The sequence below is a fragment of the Wolffia australiana genome, chromosome 17 (assembly GCF_029677425.1).
Source record: "Wolffia australiana isolate 7733 chromosome 17, ASM2967742v1".
Taxonomy (NCBI): domain Eukaryota; kingdom Viridiplantae; phylum Streptophyta; class Magnoliopsida; order Alismatales; family Araceae; genus Wolffia; species Wolffia australiana.
This window is the reverse complement of record NC_135851.1, coordinates 8,706,940-8,726,531: the sequence shown is the minus strand read 5'-3', so window position 1 is coordinate 8,726,531 and position 19,592 is coordinate 8,706,940. Positions and strand designations below refer to the sequence as shown.

At 42.5% G+C, this 19,592-nt stretch overlaps 2 protein-coding genes and 1 long non-coding RNA gene across 4 annotated transcripts; 2 read left to right on the top strand and 1 right to left on the bottom strand.

Annotated features, from left to right (window-relative positions):
- Positions 1–1,617: 1,617 nt before the first annotated feature.
- Positions 1,618–5,185, bottom strand: LOC144714551 (uncharacterized). Of its 2 annotated transcripts, XR_013584387.1 has the most exons (4): positions 5,162–5,185; positions 3,279–3,708; positions 3,035–3,184; positions 1,618–1,895 (listed from the first exon to the last, which is right to left on the bottom strand). It is a non-coding gene; the product is annotated as an uncharacterized LOC144714551 (long non-coding RNA). The 2 variants fall into 2 exon arrangements; XR_013584386.1 differs by having other exon boundaries at positions 3,279–5,179.
- A 2,548-nt stretch (positions 5,186–7,733) lies between these two features.
- LOC144714550 (transcription factor RF2b-like) lies at positions 7,734–11,417 on the top strand. The gene is made up of 4 exons (XM_078589305.1): positions 7,734–8,383; positions 9,176–9,308; positions 10,093–10,177; positions 11,118–11,417. Exons 1-4 carry the CDS (start codon positions 7,800–7,802, stop codon positions 11,273–11,275), a joined length of 960 nt encoding a protein of 319 aa, XP_078445431.1. The 5' UTR covers positions 7,734–7,799; the 3' UTR covers positions 11,276–11,417.
- Positions 11,418–12,925: 1,508 nt separating this feature from the next.
- Positions 12,926–17,694, top strand: LOC144714549 (UDP-xylose transporter 3-like). The gene is made up of 7 exons (XM_078589304.1): positions 12,926–13,241; positions 14,875–15,059; positions 15,136–15,203; positions 15,319–15,451; positions 16,023–16,184; positions 16,276–16,548; positions 17,452–17,694. Exons 1-7 carry the CDS (start codon positions 13,133–13,135, stop codon positions 17,524–17,526), a joined length of 1,005 nt encoding a protein of 334 aa, XP_078445430.1. The 5' UTR covers positions 12,926–13,132; the 3' UTR covers positions 17,527–17,694.
- The last annotated feature ends 1,898 nt before the right edge of the window (positions 17,695–19,592 follow it).

Genomic DNA, 19,592 nt, shown 5'->3' with positions numbered 1-19,592 from the left:
GGTTCTATTGAGCGCCACAAAGCCCGGGTTGTGGCACAAGGGTTCACTCAGAAACATGGCATTGATTATCAAGAGACCTTTGCTCCCGTCGCCAAGCTGAATACATGCGGATCTTATTGGCCCTTGCTGCGGATCGGGCTAGATTTTGCAACAATATGATGTGAAGAATGCTTTTCGCATGGAGAGTTGGTGAGGAGATCTACATGTCATTACCTCATGGCTACACTTCCTTAGTGCCATCGTCTCCGCGATCTGTATGCATGCTTTGAAGAAAGCATTATATAGCTTGAAGCAATCTCCTGCGTGCCTGGTTTGGTCGTTTCACGACGGCCATGCAGCGTCGTGGATACCGTCGGTGTAATGGTGATCACACCCTTTTCTACCGCCATTCCACGAGGGGAGTCGCTATTCTTCTTGTGTACGTGGATGACATCATTATTACGGGTGATGATACGACGACCATTACTGAGCTGGCTATGTATCTCGTCGGAATTTGCTATTCGCCATCTTGGCTCGTTGAGGTACTTTCTTGGCATAGAGGTGGCCTATTCTTCCAGCGGGATCTTTATTTGTCGAGAAAGTATACGGTGGACCTTCTCTGTGAGCTTGGAAAGGAGGACGCCAAGCCTGCTTTGACACCGATTGATGCGAACCATCGACTTGGTGCCGATGCGGATGAGGAGCTTGAGCCGCCCATATAGAAGACTTGTGGGAAAACTGCTTTATCTCACCCACACTCGCCGGACATTGCATATTCAGTGGGTGTTCTGAGTCAGTTCATGCAGACTCCTCGCATGAGCGATTTTCATGCTGCTCATCGTCTCCTCCGTTTCTGAAGGGCACCATTGGCCGTGGATTATTGTTTCTCGCCATACCGCCTGCGTCTTGAAATCTACACCGATGCAGATTATGCCGGCTCTGTGGTTGATCGTCGGTCCACATCCGGTATTGCACCTTCTTGGGCGGCAATCTGATTACTTGGAGGAGCAAGAAGCGAAAGTGGTCTCTCGATCGAAGTCTTGAAGCGGAGTTACGTGCCCTTGCGCATGGTCTGTGAAGCACTTTGGATTACCTAGCTTCTTCGTGAGCTACGGTGTCGATTCCTCTCTGTCCAGCTGTTCTGCGACAACAAATCGGCGATTAGCATTGCTCATGACCCCGTTCAGCATGACCATACAAAACACATCGAGATCGATTGTCATTTCATCAAAGAGAAGCTTGAATCGGGAGATTTTTGCACGCCTTATGTTCCGTCCGCTGAACAGCTTGCAGATATCTTCACCAAAGGGCTTCATGCCCCTAGGTTTGAGGAGCTCTGTTCCAAGCTGGGTGTGGATAACATCCACGCTCCAGCTTGAGGGGGAGTGTTGATCTGAGTATTACATGTCTTTATTTTCTCTCTCTTGTTAGCCCATTAAGGGCCCTCTCTAGTCAGCCCATTAGGGCTTCCTATAAAACCCTGTAATCTCTTTCATTTGCTATCAAGAATTGTTCTTTTCTTGTTTACAGCTATAAATTCCAGAAAAATGTTATGCATAAAGTATAATTTACTGCGAATAATCTAATTTAGTATGACGTTATCTTAATTTACGAATCGCAAGTCATGAAACACCATAATCAGCATAATATTTTCAGTATAAATATAACAGTCATTAAATCTAGTGATAACAGTCATTAAATGCGAAGTTCTGTTCGTTTCCAGATTTGTTCTGTTCGAAAATCCGAACAGAACGAACAATTCGCTCAAGTTCGCACCAAACGAACAGAACTACCACCCCTGCTGCTGGGCCGGCCTTAATGGGCTTTTGGGCCGCCATTTCTGGCGTGCCGAACACGTTTCAGAACCTCAGCGTCTCGTCCCCCGCCGCTGACGCCAATGTGTAGCCATCCGGGCTCTTCACGCACAAAGAATTAAAATAAAATCAGAATAAAAAAACAGGTCGAAAGATGATCATATATAAGAAAAATGAAATCAAAAGGTATTGAGATGAAATAAAAAAAAGAACATAAAAAAGTAAAAAAACAGTTGAAAAAGAAAAGAGAAGAAAAAAACATACAGTCCAGAGGAAAAAATCAAAAGAAAAAACAAAAAGAACGAGATCTGAAGGCGAAGGATCATGCTACTGTTTTTTAAGGGCGACAAAGTGGAGAAGATCAGTTGACAGAGAAAAACACGAATCGAAAAACGATCAAAAGAAAACAGAAAACAGAGAAAATATCAAAAGAAGATAGAAAACAGATGAAAAACAAAAAAAGAAGAGATCAGAAGGATCATTCAAGCAAGAGGGAAAAAAAAGGGCAAAAAAGACAGAAGAGGAAAGAAAAAACAGATCAAAAGAAGGCAGACGCAGAAAAAACAATTCAGAAGAGGAGAAAAAGACGGAGCAAGAAGAGATGTGAACAAAATAGCCAACAGAAACATATCAGAAGAAAAAACAAGATGAGAAGAGGGAAAAAACAGATCAGAAGAAAAATAAAGACCAAGTGCTGAAGGAAAACGAGAAAACCGAGATTCGAAAGGATCAAGCAGACTGTATTCCGTAGAAAAAGCAGTCCGTAGAAAAATATCAAAAAAAGACAAAAACAGAAAATATACAAAAAAACCGATAGAGGAGAAAAGAACAGATAGAAAGAGGATTAAGATGAGAAAAACACTGAAAAACAGCTTAAAAACGGAGCGAAAACATGGAAAAATCAAGATCAGAATAACGAATAAACAGAGAAAAAAATTTATCCAAAGTGGAGTAGATCAGATGACAGAGAACAAACAGATGGATAGAGGATCAAGATGAGAAAAAAACGTCGAAAGAAGACATGACACAGGATCCGAAGATTGACAGAGAAAAACAGATCGACAGAGGATCAAGATGAAAAAATAAGGTCGAAAATCAAAAAAACAGATCGGAAGTGGAGAAAAAACTGATCGAAATAGGATCGAAAGAAAATATCAAAGGAAGAGAAACAAACAGCTCAAAAAATAAAAAAAATCAAGATGAGAATCAAAATCGGAGAGAGAGGGAATCAAAATCAGCACCTGCGCGAGGAAGAGGACGCGGGAGGTGTGGCCGGTGAGCTCGGCCATCTTCACCATGGAAGGATACTTCCAGAGAGTGAGCTGGTTATGCGTGAATCCGTGCGAGCTTAGCAGCTCCCTCTCGTGCTTGCTCCACTGCGGCGCGCACACCTGCGACCCCGTGTCCAAGCAAATGCATCGATTCAAAAAGCTAAAACGAGACATACAAGATAGATTTTTCCCGCAATCAAAAGGGCGAGGATACCTTAAAATGTCGGGAAGCTCCGTGATTGAGAGAGCAGAGAGCAGTAAGAGGCGAGACTAGAGAGTAGAGAGAACGAGAGAGAGACTCGAGAGAGCTTTCTACAGGCCGTCGTCGAGACTCGAGAGTGCTTGAGAGAACGAGAAAATGAGGTGGAGTGGGGGAGGCAAAGCGGGAAGCATTCCTTCTAAAGTTCTAAGTTTGTTAATTGTATAAAATACTTTACAAATAAATTCGCACACGGGTGTGTGCGAAGTTCTGTTCGTTTCCAGATTTGTTCTGTTCGGAAATCCGCTCAAGTTCGCACCAAACGAACAGAACTACCATGTCTAGTCACAAGTGAACACTCATATCACCAAGTGAACATTCTTGTCAGTCTCGGCAATAAGTACGCCCTCAAAGAGATTTTTCTCGCAGGTCATAACGCCGTCAACTACAAATGATTCAGAATGACAACATTAAAAGTGATACCTACAAAGATGACGAAGACAGTGACGAGGACCCGATGGTTCATTAGCCTGACTCTCTCTTTTTTTGCTTCCACATGTTGAAAGATTTAAACAATGTTTTATGTATTGATGGGTGATGTGCGATGAAAATCATCCTTTTTTCATCCAGCTATATTTTCACATTCATTTCTATAGTGTCTCCAAAGTTTTTACGCATAACTGTTTTTTAAAATACTTCATGTCCACATTAAATCCAATGTCTTTAAAATTTTAAAAACAATGCCTTTAAGTTTGAATATGATTACAATTATTATCTATGTAGATGAGAAATCAAACAATTATAAATATAATTTGTGACTCGAAATATTTTATAACATTCTAATACCCACGTGGATCCAAATGTTCTTAAAATATTAATCATACTGCCCCTAAGTTTGACTAACATAGTAATTATTATTTATGTAGTGGTGGAATCCAATAATTATCAATGTAATCATGATACTAAATAATGTCGCCCTACTATTAAACATGCCCCCAAGTTTGGATGATATTATAATTATAATATACGTAGTGGTGAAATCCAATTATTACGAAATTAATTTCACTCAAAATGAGATCTAATTGGAAGAAAGTAGAAGAAAGTTTCGGTAATAATCGAGGAGGATCTGAAATTTGGTATTATCTTTTTAGTACTCTCCGGAAGATAATGCGATTACGCTTTAGTAATGATGGAGGCAGAATGCTAGAAATTCGGATCAATCTTTGTCTTTGGAAATTTATCAGGCAGATTACTCGGCACGCATATTGAAAAACTGAAACGTACTTCGATTTCATTTTTAAAAAACGCAATAGTTGATCGATACGTGGTTTAGCAGATTACAACGCACGCTCATTGGTGAGAAATTCACACTCGTGGTTTGAATCTTACTTTCCAAACACAAATTAGAGGATCTTCCAAACACAAATTAGAGGATCGATCTATATTTTTGGTAATCGGATTGGCAGATTACACGGCATGAGCATTGAAAAGCTGAAACGTACCAGAGGACATTCAAAATCGTGGTTTAGATCTCATTTTCAAACGCGGGAAGAACTCAGGAAGCATAGAAACGACGATCAGTCGTAACAGATACCGACAAATGCGGAGCACTTCTCGCCGTGGAAATCCTCAATCTCCTAGAAGAGATCTGAGCAAAACTTTACGGAGAAATTCGGAGCAGATCACCGTTCGCACCTCCACTCAGAAACATACCAAATCACAGCGGATTCAAACACCCAATCGGAGTTTTCCAATAAATATACCGGATCCAAGCAACAGATTTAAATAAAACTGAACAAAACGGAGTAAAATCTCATTTCAGAGGCGATAATGCGAAGAGAAACCACAGCATCTATCAAAATTGCGCGAATTCACCAGAAATATTCAAAAAGAGTTACCAGACATCCCTAGCTTGGTCGAGGTGCGAACAAGGAAGAAGAACCTCTCCGAGAATATATAGCATCCAGATGAAGAGAGAGAAAAATAGGACATAGAAAGAGAAAGTAAAAGTCAACGAAAAGCTAGTCAAACTAGGGATCGGCAATCGTCATCCGTCATGTCACGTCACTGTGACGGTCACGTGACGGATGACGTGAAGGTGACCGTGACGAATCAGAGGGCCCGTGACGGTGACAGTGACGGATCGCCCATGACAGTGACGTGACGGTGACGGGGTGGTCCGGACGAGTGACGTGACGAATAATCCGTCACGGATGACGTCCGTGACAGAATTTTAATGTCTCTCTCTCACTCTCATTCGTTCTCTCTTTTGTTCTCTCTTTTGTTCTCTCTCTCTCTCTTTCGTTCTCTCCCTCTCTCGTTCTCTCTTTCTCTTTCGCTCTCTCTCTTTTGTTCTCTCTCTCTCTCTCCCTCTCTCTCTCTCTCTTGTTCTCTCCCTCTCTCGTTCTCTCTTTCTCTCTCGCTCTCTCTTTCGTTCTCTCTCTCTTTTGCTCTCTCTTTTGTTCTCTCTCTCTCTCTCTCTCTCTCTCTCTCTCTCTCTCTCTCTCTCTCTCTCTCTCTCTCTCTCTCTCTCTCTCTCTCTCTCTCTCTCTCTCTCTCTCTCTCTCTCTCTCTCTCTCTCTCTCTCTCTCTCTCTCTCTCTCTCTCTCTCTCTCTCTCTCTCTCTCTCTCTCGCTCTCTCTCTCTCTCTCTCTCTCTCTCTCTCTCTCCCTCTCTCTCTCTCTCTCTCTCTCTCTCTCTCTCTCTCTCTCTCTCTCTCTCTCTCTCTCTCTCTCTCTCTCTCTCTCTCTCTCTCTCTCTCTCTCTCTCTCTCTCTCTCTCTCTCTCTCTCTCTCTCTCTCTCTCTCTCTCTCTTTCTCTCCCTCTCTCTCTCTCTCTCTCTCTCTCTCTCTCTCTCTCTCTCTCTTTCTCTCTTTCTCTCTTTCTCTCTTTCTCTCTCGCTCTCTCTCTTTTGTTCTCTCTTTCTCTCTCGCTCTCTCTTTTGTTCTCTCTCTCTCTCTCTCGTTCTGTCCCTCTCTCATTCTCTCTCTTTCGTTCTCTCTCTCTCTCTCTCCCGCTCTCTCTCTCTATCTCTCGCTCTCTCTCTCTTTCCCAATCTCTCTCTCTCTCTATCTCTCGCTCTCTCTCTCATTCCCAATCTCTCTCTCTCTCAGTCCCTCTCTCTCAATCCCCTCTCTCTCTCTATTACGGAAATTTTCCTTCACTAGTGACAGTGACGCTGTCACCGTGACGGTGACGTGACGAAACGAGAAGGGGAGGACGAGTGACGTGACGGTGATGGATTTTTTGAAAATCCTTGGACGAATGACGTGATGGTGACGTGACGAACATTTCATCACGTCACTGTTCTTCACAACCCGTCACCATCCCGTCACGTCCAGGGCGTCACGTCCTGGACGTGTCGTTCCCTAAATCAAACATTGAGCAAGAAGTGACAGAATGAAAAATAAAATATTGAAAATAAAAAATTTCTATATTTAGTACCATCTGATGTGTTGAGTGAAAAATTTTGCCCCAGTACTCGGTCTGGTCTCGATGACCATAGGCGCTGTCTGCATCCCGGAGCTCCTAAGTTGATGCTCAAAGACAGAGACGACATCTTTCGCGGGGACGAGTATCATCCATGTATAATTTGGCAATGTATGCTTGAGCCACGCCTGCGAACTGCCGTTTATAGAATACTAATTTTATACATAAAATAGTAGCGTCAATGACATTGTTGGATCGGTCTACGAGCACAACCCTTGGGCTGACAAATAGAGCTACCAGATAGCCCTAGCTTCGTCGAAGCGTCTATATTCAAATAAAGAAGATGAGGAAGAAGAACCACTCAGAGAATATATAGCATCCAGATGGACAGACAAGAAAAAGAGGACATAGTAAGAGAAAGTGAAAGTCAACATAAAGCTAGTCAAATATTTAGCAAAATGTGACAGCATAAAAACATACAGAAAATAAATGTTTTTTCTATATTTAGTACCACCTGATGTGCTGACCAAAATATTTTGGCCTGGTCCTCTGTCCAGCCACGCCGACCATGTCTGCATCGCAGAGCTCCAACGATGATAGTGGACAATAGAGACGAGGGCGCCCACTATTTCTAAATGTACCAACGCCCACAGGGGCGAGCATGGACGAGTGAGACCTGTGTAAATTGGCAATTTACGCTCTATCCTTGCCTGCTTACTGTCATGTACAAAATACCAAAGTTTTAAATATATTAGGTGGCGTTAATGGCGCAGCCGGATCAGTCTACGAGCACGACCCTCGGGCCGGCAATACCGGGCACCATGTTTCTTGCCAACAAAAAAAATACTTGTCCGCTCCTGCCACCAAATCATTTCAGGTTTATTTATTACACTAATATAATATTTCAGACCCCACTTAATACATGAATAAAAATGCGCGGGTAATTCCGAGTCAGATGGTGGGATTGGACGGCCGGGATGGGGGGCGATCCACATCCAACGGTCAGGATTTCGTTGACCAAAGCTCTTAAAACTGCCATGAAGCTCCGATCTTGTACCGTTGGGGGAGTTCTTTCTCACTTCTGTGTCATGCGAAAGGAGGCGCCAGATGCAAGAGAGAGCGGCAGATCTACGAAGATCGAAGCCTGATCTTTCTCCAGAGGCTACAAATTCGAGCCACATTGCTCATTCGATCGCCAATTCTGCAATTTCTCCGCGAGATGTTGTGCCAGCAATTCAGCAATGTTTTGGAAACCCTAGCGGGGTGGATTTTGCTTCTTCCGCAAGCAGGTCGCACCACCGAAGAGCGCAGTCGGAGCTGGCGCAGCGGATCTCGGATGAGCTCGAAATCGGATCTGGTTTCGACGAGATGGGGTCCGAGGATGATCTGTTCTGTGCGTACGTCGATGTCGAGAAATTGGGGTACAGGGAGGAAGAATGCGGTGATTGGAGGCACAGGGGGGGTCAATCGGAGGGAGGAATAGAGTTGGCGGAGGGATTTGTGCAGAGAGGGGAAAATTCAGTGTCTAGATCAAAGCATCGGTGCAGTAATTCGGTTGATGGCTCGGCGTTGTTCTCATCCTCGTCGACGAAATCCGAGGGAGCTTTCGCAGAGGTTGCAGAGGCGAAGAAAGCGATGCCCCCCGACAAGCTCAAGGAACTCGCTGCCATTGATCCGAAGCGCGCGAAGCGGTAATCTTTTCTCATTGGTTGTGTTCATCAGCTTCTGATTTGATCGGTTAATTTCTCTTTTGTATTTTCTCGTCTTTTTCACAGGGTCGGGATTCGGGAATTTCCATCAGAAACTAAAATTTAAGCGTCTTAGAACAGTTTGAATTAACCAATGAAATTATTACGGAGAGAATCCCTTACTATTTTCGCTTTCGATCAACCAGTCCATTTCATGATTTTTTCCTCATCTTGAATCAAAAAGATAAACCTCTTTACATTCCAGTCATGGTATGATGAAATTTTTTCCTTGAACTTGAAGCCAAATTCCTCAGCGAAAAAAACCCGAAATACCCATGCAGCTATTTCATCATTTCATGAAATAATACGGATATTACCGACACAAAAAGTTCAAGCAAAACCCATCTAATCAGACTTCGGTCAAATCAGGGTTGTGCCTCGAATCAATTCATGGGGAAGGATACCTACTTTTGGGCCCCGTAGATTCCTGGAAATCAGTTCTAAAATTACATTTTTTAACCTGCATTGTTAATGAATGGAAGACAGAGAAAGGAGATCGCACTCTCCTTCACATTCAAAATTCCATAAATTCATGATTTTATCAGGGTTTTACTTGGAATTGATTCATGCAGGCTGTTTCTCATTTTCAGGCTCCGTTGATTCTAAAAATTGCATTTTTTTAATTTTGATGGTTAATGAATGGTAGACAAAAACGAAGATCACACGCCATGAAATTTGATAATTCAGAAATTTATGAACTGTAATAAATAAAAGTCAGTTTTTATTTTGATGCAGAATCCTGGCCAATCGGCAGTCTGCGGCCCGTTCTAAGGAACGCAAGGCCCGGTACATATCCGAGCTGGAGCACAAAGTACAGGCCCTTCAAACCGAAGCCACGACTCTCTCAGCCCAACTAACCCTCTTCCAGGTCTGCGCTGCTCGTCCTAAGGAACGGCACATCCAAGACGTGACGGGACAGATGACGATCCGTGACGGACGGACTTTCGCCACGTCACCATCCCGTCACACGTCCGATGAGTTTGGAAAATCCGTCACGTTCGCGTCACCGTCATGGTTTGCGGCGTCCCCGTCACGTCCCCGTCACCGGATGGCGCACGTGTGACGGTAAAGAAAACCATGCGGCGGAGAGAGAATTGGAGGGGCATATCTCCAATTATCTTTGGACGGCATTCGTTTGCGCGCGCGAATTAATGCAGGGACTTTTCTGCAAAGCCGAGAAATCGAGTTAACGACACCACGTGGCTAAATCTCGGCCGTTGAAAAGCTTAAATCTAACAATTTTTAAGCTTTTTTGGTCATTTTTTAAAATCCGTCTCGGCCGTTGAAAAGCTTAAATCTAACAATTTTTAAGCTTTTTTGGTCATTTTTTAAAATCCGTCTCGGCCGTCATCCGTGACGGCTATCCCGTCGCGTCACTCGTCTGAGGCCCTCCGTCACCGTCACGTCACTGTCACACCCAGTCCGTCATTGGTCACCGCCACTGTCACGGGCCCCTAATTTTGTCACCGTCACATCATCCGTCACATTGCCGTCAACATGACGTGTGACGTGAAGGATGACGGCTGACATTCCCTGTCTCGTCCTTCAAAAAACTTCCTAATTATTTATAGTTTCCCTAATATTCATTAGATTCAAGCGCTTACCAACTGTGCTAAAAGCTATAGTTTTTTTTCAATTTCTGTCATATCTAGAGAGACACGGCGGGATTGACAACGGAGAACGCCGAGCTCAAGATGCAGCTACAGGCCATGGAACAGCAAGCTCAGCTGCGAGATGGTGAGACTGCTCAATTAGAAAGATCTTAATTTTTGTTGTTGCTTTTTTTTTTGTTTGAGCAATTTTTAAGGTATATTTCGTGGTTCTTTTATTTGGGGGGAATACTGCCTTCCTTTCCCATGGTTCCTGTGAGGAATATCACCTTACTTTTCTTCCCAGTTTAATAGAATATTTGCTATATTTTTTTAATTTTATGGGGGATTATCATGGGGTTATTGAAACTTATTACCATTTATATTTATTATGGGGACAATTATCTGTTCAGTTTTGGGTGTTTTAAAGTATATTATCTTTTTTTTCTGGTGGTCGAGGGATTTGGATTTTAGAGGGAATTTTTAATTTTTTTTTGGGGAATTATCGCCATCCCTTTTTCAAGGTTTGGGGAAGGCCATTTGTGTTTAGGAGAGGATTATCACCTCACTTTTTCTTCCCACTTTAAGAGAATACTAGATATACCTCGGTGTTTTTCCATAATTATAACCCCATTTTTTTATTTTTGGGAGAATTATCCATTCGGCTTTTAGAAAATTATTACCTCATTTTTTTATTTTGGGGAGAATTATCCATTCGGTTCTTAGAAAATTGTTACCCCGTTTTTTAATTTTGGGGAGAATTATCCATTCGTCTTTTGGACATTATTGCCCTATTTTCTATTTGGGGGAGAATTATACATTCGGGTTTTGGGAGCTATATTACCCCATTTTTTTATTTCGGGGAGAATTATCCATTCATTTTTTGGAAAATTATTACCCCATTTTTTATTTCGGGGAGAATTTTTTATTACCCTATTTATTTTGGGGATCTCGTCAAAATCACTGCCATTCTTTATTTTTCCCCCGAATTAATCTTGGTTTTGGAAGGAATCATCCCATGTTTTTTTTGGGTTTTGAGACAATTTTCACCAATGGGCTGGGCCCGGCCCATTATTTACTGTGGACAGCTCTGAACGAGGCGTTGAAAGTAGAGGTGGAGAGGTTAAGAGTCGCCACGGGGGAGTCTCTCGGCCCAGGCCCAAACTTCGACCAAGTGGACTTCCTGGGCCCACCGCCGCCCCTCCTCCGCCCGCCACCTGTCAAATCTGAGAGCCCCCCTCTCTGACCTGTCCATATCCCGCCGCCGAACTCCATTTTTTATTCTTTTTTTATTTCCCCTCAAATTATTCTCGAATACCCAAAATGCCCACCATCTCGCCTGTACTTACCGACCCGACTTACTAATCCCGGTAATTACTTTTCCTGGATCTTTGGCGTCGAACCGTTCGATCCACCTACCATCTGGTCTGCGTCTGATCGTTGACCTCGTTGACCTGTGACGATGACGCTGGTCAATGCCATGTATGACCTCGTCTTCGGCGAGTGGCGAGAGGCGGTGTTCGTCGAGCCGAGTCCCTGCTCGATGGGTGGGTCTTGCAGTAATCTCTCTCCCGGGACGAAAAAACCATCCCTTCTGCTGGCATCCGTCGGGGTACACCTGACGGGACAGAAATACTAACACATCCTTTTATAATATTTTTCTCGAATTTTACATCAGATAGAATTGGGATGACGGAGTCTGGGCAGGATGGTTGGGGATAGAGAACTACAGCTGACATACGTCACGTCACACGTCACGGTGACGGCAACGTGATGGATGTCGTGACGGTGACGGTGACAAAATTAGGGGCCCGTGACAGTGACGGTGATGGATGACGAACTGAGTGTGACGGTGACGCGACGGTGACGAAGGGCCTCAGACGAGTGATGTGATGGGACGGCCGTGACAGATTTTTAAAAATGACCAAAAAGCTAAAAATCGTTAGCTTTAACCTTTTCGATGGCCGAGATTTCGGCATGTGGTGTCACTCACTCGATTTCTTGGCATTTTGCAGAAAAATCCCCGCATTAGTTCACGCGCGCAAAAGGATGTCGTCTAAAGATAATAGGAGATATGCCCCTTCAATTCTCTCTCATCTGCACGGTTGTTTTTCTCTTCACACTTAACGGTGATGTCGTCTGGTGACGGGAACGCCTCAAACCGTGATGGTGATTTGAACGTGACGGATTTTTCCAAAATCCTAGGACGTGTGATGGGATGGTAACGTGACGAAACTTTCGTCACATCACCGTCCGTCGCAGATCGTCATCTGTCCCGACACGTCCTGGACGTGCCGTTCCTTAGTTGGGGACGAGATATTCCAGTGATGGGATGGTTTTTAACGGACGATTTTCTTTTGGAATTTCCTTCTTTTACGATGTGAGTTGTGAATCCCTGCTCCACGGGCGGGTCTCGCAATCAAGCTCCCTTTCAACCAAGAAACTGTCCTCTTTGCAAGCATCGGACTTAAGACAACTAACGGCAACGGATGTACTGAAATTCACACAAAAGAACCGCATAGGGCCTTGTTCTTTGTTCTGTTATTTTTTGTGCAAAAAATAGAACAACTTTTCACACAATTAGAACAATTTGAACAAAATTCACACATTCGAACAAAATTCGCACAGGTGTGTGCCATGATCTGTGCATTGATCGAACAACCATGTGTAATGCTGACGCAAACCCCTGTTGACAGTGACGCTGACACCATGGACTTCGTCATCCGTCCGTCAACGATGACGTCACTGTCACGCAGAGCGATCTAAAGGAGACATACGTCCAATGGAAAGCTGCCACGTCATACTTAAGTGGGACCCACCTATCAATCTCGATCGATCGATTTGGGCGAAAACGAACGGTTAGTTAGGCCGGTTGTTCTTCTGATGAGGGTTAGGGTTTCAAATTTCGAGAGATATCTTCGTGTTCAATCGTCGGATCTGCGGTAAATCTCGTGGAGATCGAGGAATTTGATCGGTGTTGTGGGGGCCCAGACGTGATGGAGTTGGTGCGGCGCGTCAATCTTCCGTGTGCAGTTTGGCGAGACGCGGAGCGCAAGCTCGGGGATTTGGCCTGACGGTTCGGCTGTTCTTTGGTTTGGGAGAGATGGGATTCCAGCTCGGCACGATCGGAGCGCTCAGCCTGTCGGTGGTATCGTCCGTTTCCATCGTGATCTGCAACAAGGCGCTCATCAGCACGCTCCGCTTCTCCTTCGGTGTGAGATCTTTTTTTTTATTGCTTTTCGTTTGAATTGCTTCTGATGATCTTTGGAAGCGGGAATGTTTTTCAATGCTGTGATTTTTTTATTCTAGGAATCTGTGTGAAGGATTGTGAGATCTGTTTTTGTTGAGCTTTGTTTAAATTGCTTCCGATTATCTTTGGAAGCGCGAATGTTTTTCAATGCTGTGATTTTTTTATTCTAGGAATATGTTTGGTAGATTGTGAGATCTGTTTTTCTTGCGCTTCGTTTGAATTGCTTCCGATCATCTTTGGAAACGGGAATTTTTCACTGCTTTTTATTCTAGGAATATGTATGGTAGATTGTGAGATCTGTTTTTCTTGCGCTTCGTTTGAATTGCTTCCGATGATCTTTGGAAGGGGGAATGTTTTTCAATGCTGTGATTTTTTTATTCTAGGAATCTGTGTGGTAGATTGTGGGATCTGTTTTTGTTGCGCTTCGTTTGAATTGCTTCCGAAGATCTGTGGAAGCGGGAATGTTTTTCAGTGCCGTGATTTTTTTATTCTAGGATATATATGGTAGATTGTGAGATCTGTTTTTGTTGCGCTTCGTTTGAATTGCTTCCGATCATCTTTGGAAACGGGAATTTTTTCAATGCTGTGATTTTTTTATTCTAGGAATATGTATGGTAGATTGTGAGATCTGTTTTTCTTGCGCTTCGTTTAACTTGCTTCCGAAGATCTTTGGAAGCGGGAATGTTTCAATGCTCTGATTTTCCATTTTTGGATCCCGGATCTTCGTCCCGTTTTCGATCCGGTTTTGCGCCGATTTTGTTCTCTGCTGCTTAGCAATGGCGTGTAAATTTCGGATTGGATTTTCAAAAATGTGGAAATTGTGGTCGGCTCTTCTGATCTCTGATCTATTTAAGATTGATGCGAAATTTTGATGTCATGATTCAGTTTTAGTTATTCATGTTGACGCTGTAGATGAGAGAATATTTATCCCTGGTGCATCTATATCCTTAGATCTCATTAAAGGGAAACTATCTCTGAATATCAACGATGAATATTGATGGGATTTCTTTAGAATATCAACGATGGGATTTCTTCATCGTTTAATGAACGATTTGTGGGTATTAAATTGTAAATACTCTAGGAAACTCAGAATAGTTCTTAACATTTTTTGGGATGTCCTTGATCAAATTCAGAATATATTCCTCTATGGCGTACGGTACGCTATTCCTTTTGTTTACAATCAAGTAGTTTATATGTTCAATAACCTCTGTGTATTTATTTTTAAACTTCGTCTTCTCTCTAAGTTATCTAGTTTTTGAATTAGTAGAACTCGATGAATGGGTTCTTCTTCCTTTAGCCATGAGAAGGCTGTGTTCGAAACCTCATGAATCTGACGATTCGGGATCGAAAAAACCTCATGAGAATGCTGTGTTCAAAAACTCAATGAATGGGTTCTTCTTTTTGCATGGTTTCTGATTTTGAACGAAAAAAGTGGAACTCTTTATAGACTTGAGGCCTATTTTTGTGTAGAATTCTCTGCTTATTCCCTTGGCTTTCCTCCATGTAGATATTTGGGACTCTTTTCAACAAAGCTTTTTCTCAGTCATTACATTATATTGTTCGTCCTAACATGATGTTTTCACCTTCTGCTGCAGCTACAACCTTGACTAGCTGGCATCTTCTCGTCACGTTCTGCTCTCTACACGCAGCATTATGGCTGAAATTATTCGAGCACAAGCCCTTCGACGCAAGAGCAGTGATGGGCTTTGGCATTCTTAATGGCATTTCAATTGGGCTCTTAAATTTGAGCCTGGGTTTCAACTCTGTGGGATTTTACCAGGTTCTACAACTTTGTTTTCATCTCTTCGTTTGCGACATCGAAGAGTTTATGACACCGTCCCTTGATTTGGCTTCAGATGACGAAGCTGGCAATCATTCCTTGCACTGTGTTGTTGGAGACAATATTCTTCAAGAAGAGATTCAGGTTGGGATTTTTCACTTTATGTAGAACGACTTTCTTAACCTTTTTCTTCATTAGTATCGGTGAAATTTAGTACGTGGATGAATTGAACTAAATTATTTTGTACTAATGGATGCAGCCGAAACATTCAGTTCTCCCTCGCAATCCTTCTACTCGGCGTTGGGATTGCAACCATCACGGACCTGCAGCTGAATGCTCTGGGATTCACTCTATCCCTCCTAGCCATCGTCACCACTTGCGTTGCACAAATCGTATCCTATAATAGATTATAACAGGCTTGTGTTTTTTTTTGTTTTTTTACCTTTTTTGAGCCCCTCGTTCATTTTTATTGTTTTTTTTGTGAATTACTGGGATATAGATAGAGCTAAGCTTCCAAGAGTCATCATCTTCATCGTCATCCATTGGTCGATGACAAAGAGACATCATCACCGCAGCCATCATTATCCATCAACTTCCAAGTTAGTACAGAGGTTTTAATCATGTCCTTGTTTTCATTGTTATCTGGTTTCCAAGAGATGTCATTATTATTGTCATCATAATCCATCAGTTTCCAAGATAATATAGAGTATTTAATCCCGTAAAACCCTTGCATCATCATTTAGTTTCCGAGAGATGCCACTATCGTCGCCATTTAGTTCCCAAGTTAAGGTAAATCATTTAATCACATCACCTTCATCATCTGCGTTGTCATCGTCATCACCATCATCATGCCTCTGTCGGATTTGTCATCGTCATCATCATTCGTCCTAGTCACATCGATGATGACGGCGACGATTCTGCCATAGTCTGCCACCGTAGTTGAGCTTAACTGATTGACTTCAGATGACCAACACAATACAGAAGAAATTCAAGGTCTCCTCCACCCAGTTGCTGTACCAGTCCTGCCCGTACCAGGCCGTGGTTTTAGTCTTTTCCGGGCCATTCCTCGACGCGTTGTTGACCAACCAGAACGTGTTCGCCTTCAACTACACTCCCCACGTCCTGGTGAGAATAAACAACCCCCCCTCCCCACTATCTTGTGCGAAAAACCAAATTTCTTTCCACTCTAAATGAATTATCCCTAATTTATTTTCAGGGTTTCATCATCCTGTCTTGTCTGTTATCAGTATCCGTCAACTTCAGTACCTTCCTTGTTATTGGGAAAACATCGCCGGTGACTTACCAGGTGCTGGGCCATCTCAAGACTTGCCTGGTTCTCGCCTTCGGCTACATTCTTCTTCATGATCCCTTCAGCTGGAGAAATATTTTCGGAATCGCGGTTGCCATGGTTGGGATGATCTTATACTCGTATGTTTGTACGATGGAGACTCAAAATAAAGTCAACGATTCGTCTTCCCAGCTGCCCCAGGTAGGTCAAATTCCGTGATTCACATAGTTTTACTTTTTTATTTTATTTTATATTGCATTTTTCTGGTGATATACTTCTCTTAATTCATGGATAGAATCATTTAATTTGTTTCTTTAATACCAATTCATTTACCATCCTAACATTTTTTATACAAAGTCTTTCACCTCAACTGGTAATGTATCTATCCATCTATTTTTTCATTTTATTCTCTTTTCTCTTCTTGTACTAGGCATGCCTGAGTTGATAAGCGATCCTTTTTTAAGAACATGTTAGTTACTCCCGTCTATTTTGAAACTAGATGTTCTAACATCATATATTTATGGTTAGTTATATCTATGGTTAGTTATGTCAAAAAGATTATGTGGAATCTTTTTATCCTCAAATTTTTGAGTTTAGAGTATTTTAATTTACTATTACCATATTATTTGACGGAATAGAGGTACGAGGCAAATGAAGAATTATAAACTCCAAAAATGCTTTTATGTCTGGCATTCAAAGCCCTTTCTCGCTAGACTGTTTACTATGTCTAATATCATTGTAATGATCAATTAAAAGTAGAATTTCTAATAATTTTAATGGGCTTTGTATGATCAATTCTCGTCTAAATCAAGTTTTCTTCGCACGGCTATGTCATCCAACGTTAACTTGGATTTATCTATTCATCTAAATAGTTTTCATACTGTGTCTACTTACAAAGTTCATTTAGCATCATTACGCTCAAGAAAAATGAAAATTTTGCAAAAACAATTCTGCCACTATTTTTTGGAATTCAATATTTAACGAAAATATTAAAGCATTCAAAATTTTGCATTTTCTTGTGTTTATAAATGTTAAATTTAATGAAAATTGCTGGGGACTTAGTTTTAAATGTGCGCATGTACCGTTTCCCTTATATATTTACAGGTGGAGTCTGAATCAGATCCTCTTATCGAAGTTGAAAACGGGGGCAAGATCTCAGACAAGGATCTGAATGCATAAAACCCTGATTCTTCCTTTTTAAAGAGGAAGTATAAAGCTTGGAGAAATCTCCAAGAACACTGCCCACCTCTGCGATTAATAAACCACGGCCGCCAAATTGCTTGGCTTTTTTTGTAATTACTTTATAGATTTTATCCCCTTAATTATATCATTAATCATTGTTCTTTATTCTTTTTAGCGTGGACATTGTTTTCAGAGTTTATCTAGTGAAGTGCGAGGCTTCCCTGTTCTCATTTGGCTTGAACATTTCTAATGCCTCTAATTGATTGTCAGCATACTGTCTAAGTTGACTGTAAAATTAATGTTAAAATGTCTATGTAGTGGGAACTGCCAAGGTTGGTTTCATGGAGGACAGAAATGTCTAGCATCTAGAGAAGGCCATTGTTAATCTTAGTTATATTATTTTTAAAGTTGTTAATTTCAGTTTGGGGAGGTGCAAGGTAGTCAGAGTTTATTCTATGATGTTTTTTAATCCTTAGCCTATGAAAGAATTCTTCAACTCTCTCATGGAACTTTATTATAATTGACTACCATGTATATAGAATCCTCAATCCATGCAAGATTCTTGAATGACTCAGGATATGGTAAAATGTGAAACCCTAATTGTTACTCTAATAAGTACTAATATGTGATAGAAATGATGCCGAAAGTTGTCGAAGATGTTGTCCGTTCGGTTATCGAGATGATGTTCAAATACCTAGAGGTTGTCGAATGTTGTCAGTAACGTCGTCTGACGGATAAATCCCTAAGAGGAATGTAACTACGTGATGTGATGAACCCTAGGTAGATGTACGTGCAGGCCCCACCTCGTGGGGGTTCACTGAGCTCCGAGCTCCGGGGTGGGGCGACCGGTGACGCTGACCTTCTGACCCTCGTCAGAGCGATGACGGCGACTACGGCGTCGAATGGAATAATTTCGTAGACGCTCACACGTAACGGACAGGCTCAGCTCGTACCTAGGAATTCACTCAATTCGTAGTTTTCAATACATAATTTCATCTATCCTAACCCAAGCGCGGAGGAGTGCAGCCAAAAATATACTGAAAGACGCGATTAACCTGACGAGCAAGAGGAACGACGTACCTCGTCGGTGGCAGCATTCATCGTCGGTGTCTTCGTCGGTGCACGGTCCGGTATGGGCATGTAGGCGAAGGCGTGCCGTTGACGGGCATGGCGTGGCTCGATTGGCGATGATGTCGCGTCGCAGGAGCGTGATGCTAGAGATTGGAGGCGAGGATGGGTTGGGAGAGGCGCCCGATGGAGAAATGGCTTAAGCAATCGACAGGATCCGGCGGAGCGACCTGACAAAGGGTCGGTACGGGCGGAATCGAGCAGCGGTTGCATAGGACCCCCCTTAATACAAAATTGAACATAAATCTTGACGCGTATTCGATGACACGAAACAACATTACATGTGACAATACGAACACGGACACGACACGATGGATACGGACATGACGAAAACAAACAAACGAACATGGTAAAATGACAAATAGTTGAGCACGGGACGGCGAACAGTTCAAAACAGTCGATGGTGCGGTCGTGCTTTCACCCGAGTTGTTAAACCTGGGTGTCTTCACTGTCGCCTTGGCGTGCCGGTCAGATGGAACGCAAATCAGCGGCCCGTCGATGACGATGATGGTGGTGCAGAAGACGTCTTCGACAGGATGGGCTGGCGCGCTCCATCAAGAAATCATCGAGGGACAACTTATACATTATTTATATTATAATGGTGAGAAATCTAACATCTTCTTCCTTGAGTCAATATATTATTATATATATATGGCAGACAAAAACATCTTGACACATAGTTACCTTCCCATACTCGTTTCTACATCTCAATTAAGATTAATTTAAATCTCTTGTCTGAGACTTGTAGGTCAAAACATGATACCTCGTCCCCAATGTACCTTTGGTATCTTTGGTCTAAGGACTATTCATGAATCAATCTGATTGGCAGTTGGGTAAAATACTATTCAAGGATTCATATGGATCTATCAGTAGTGTCTCCACACATATGGCTATTGGATCGGGCATATTCATCGTATGAGTAGAAATAAGCAGTG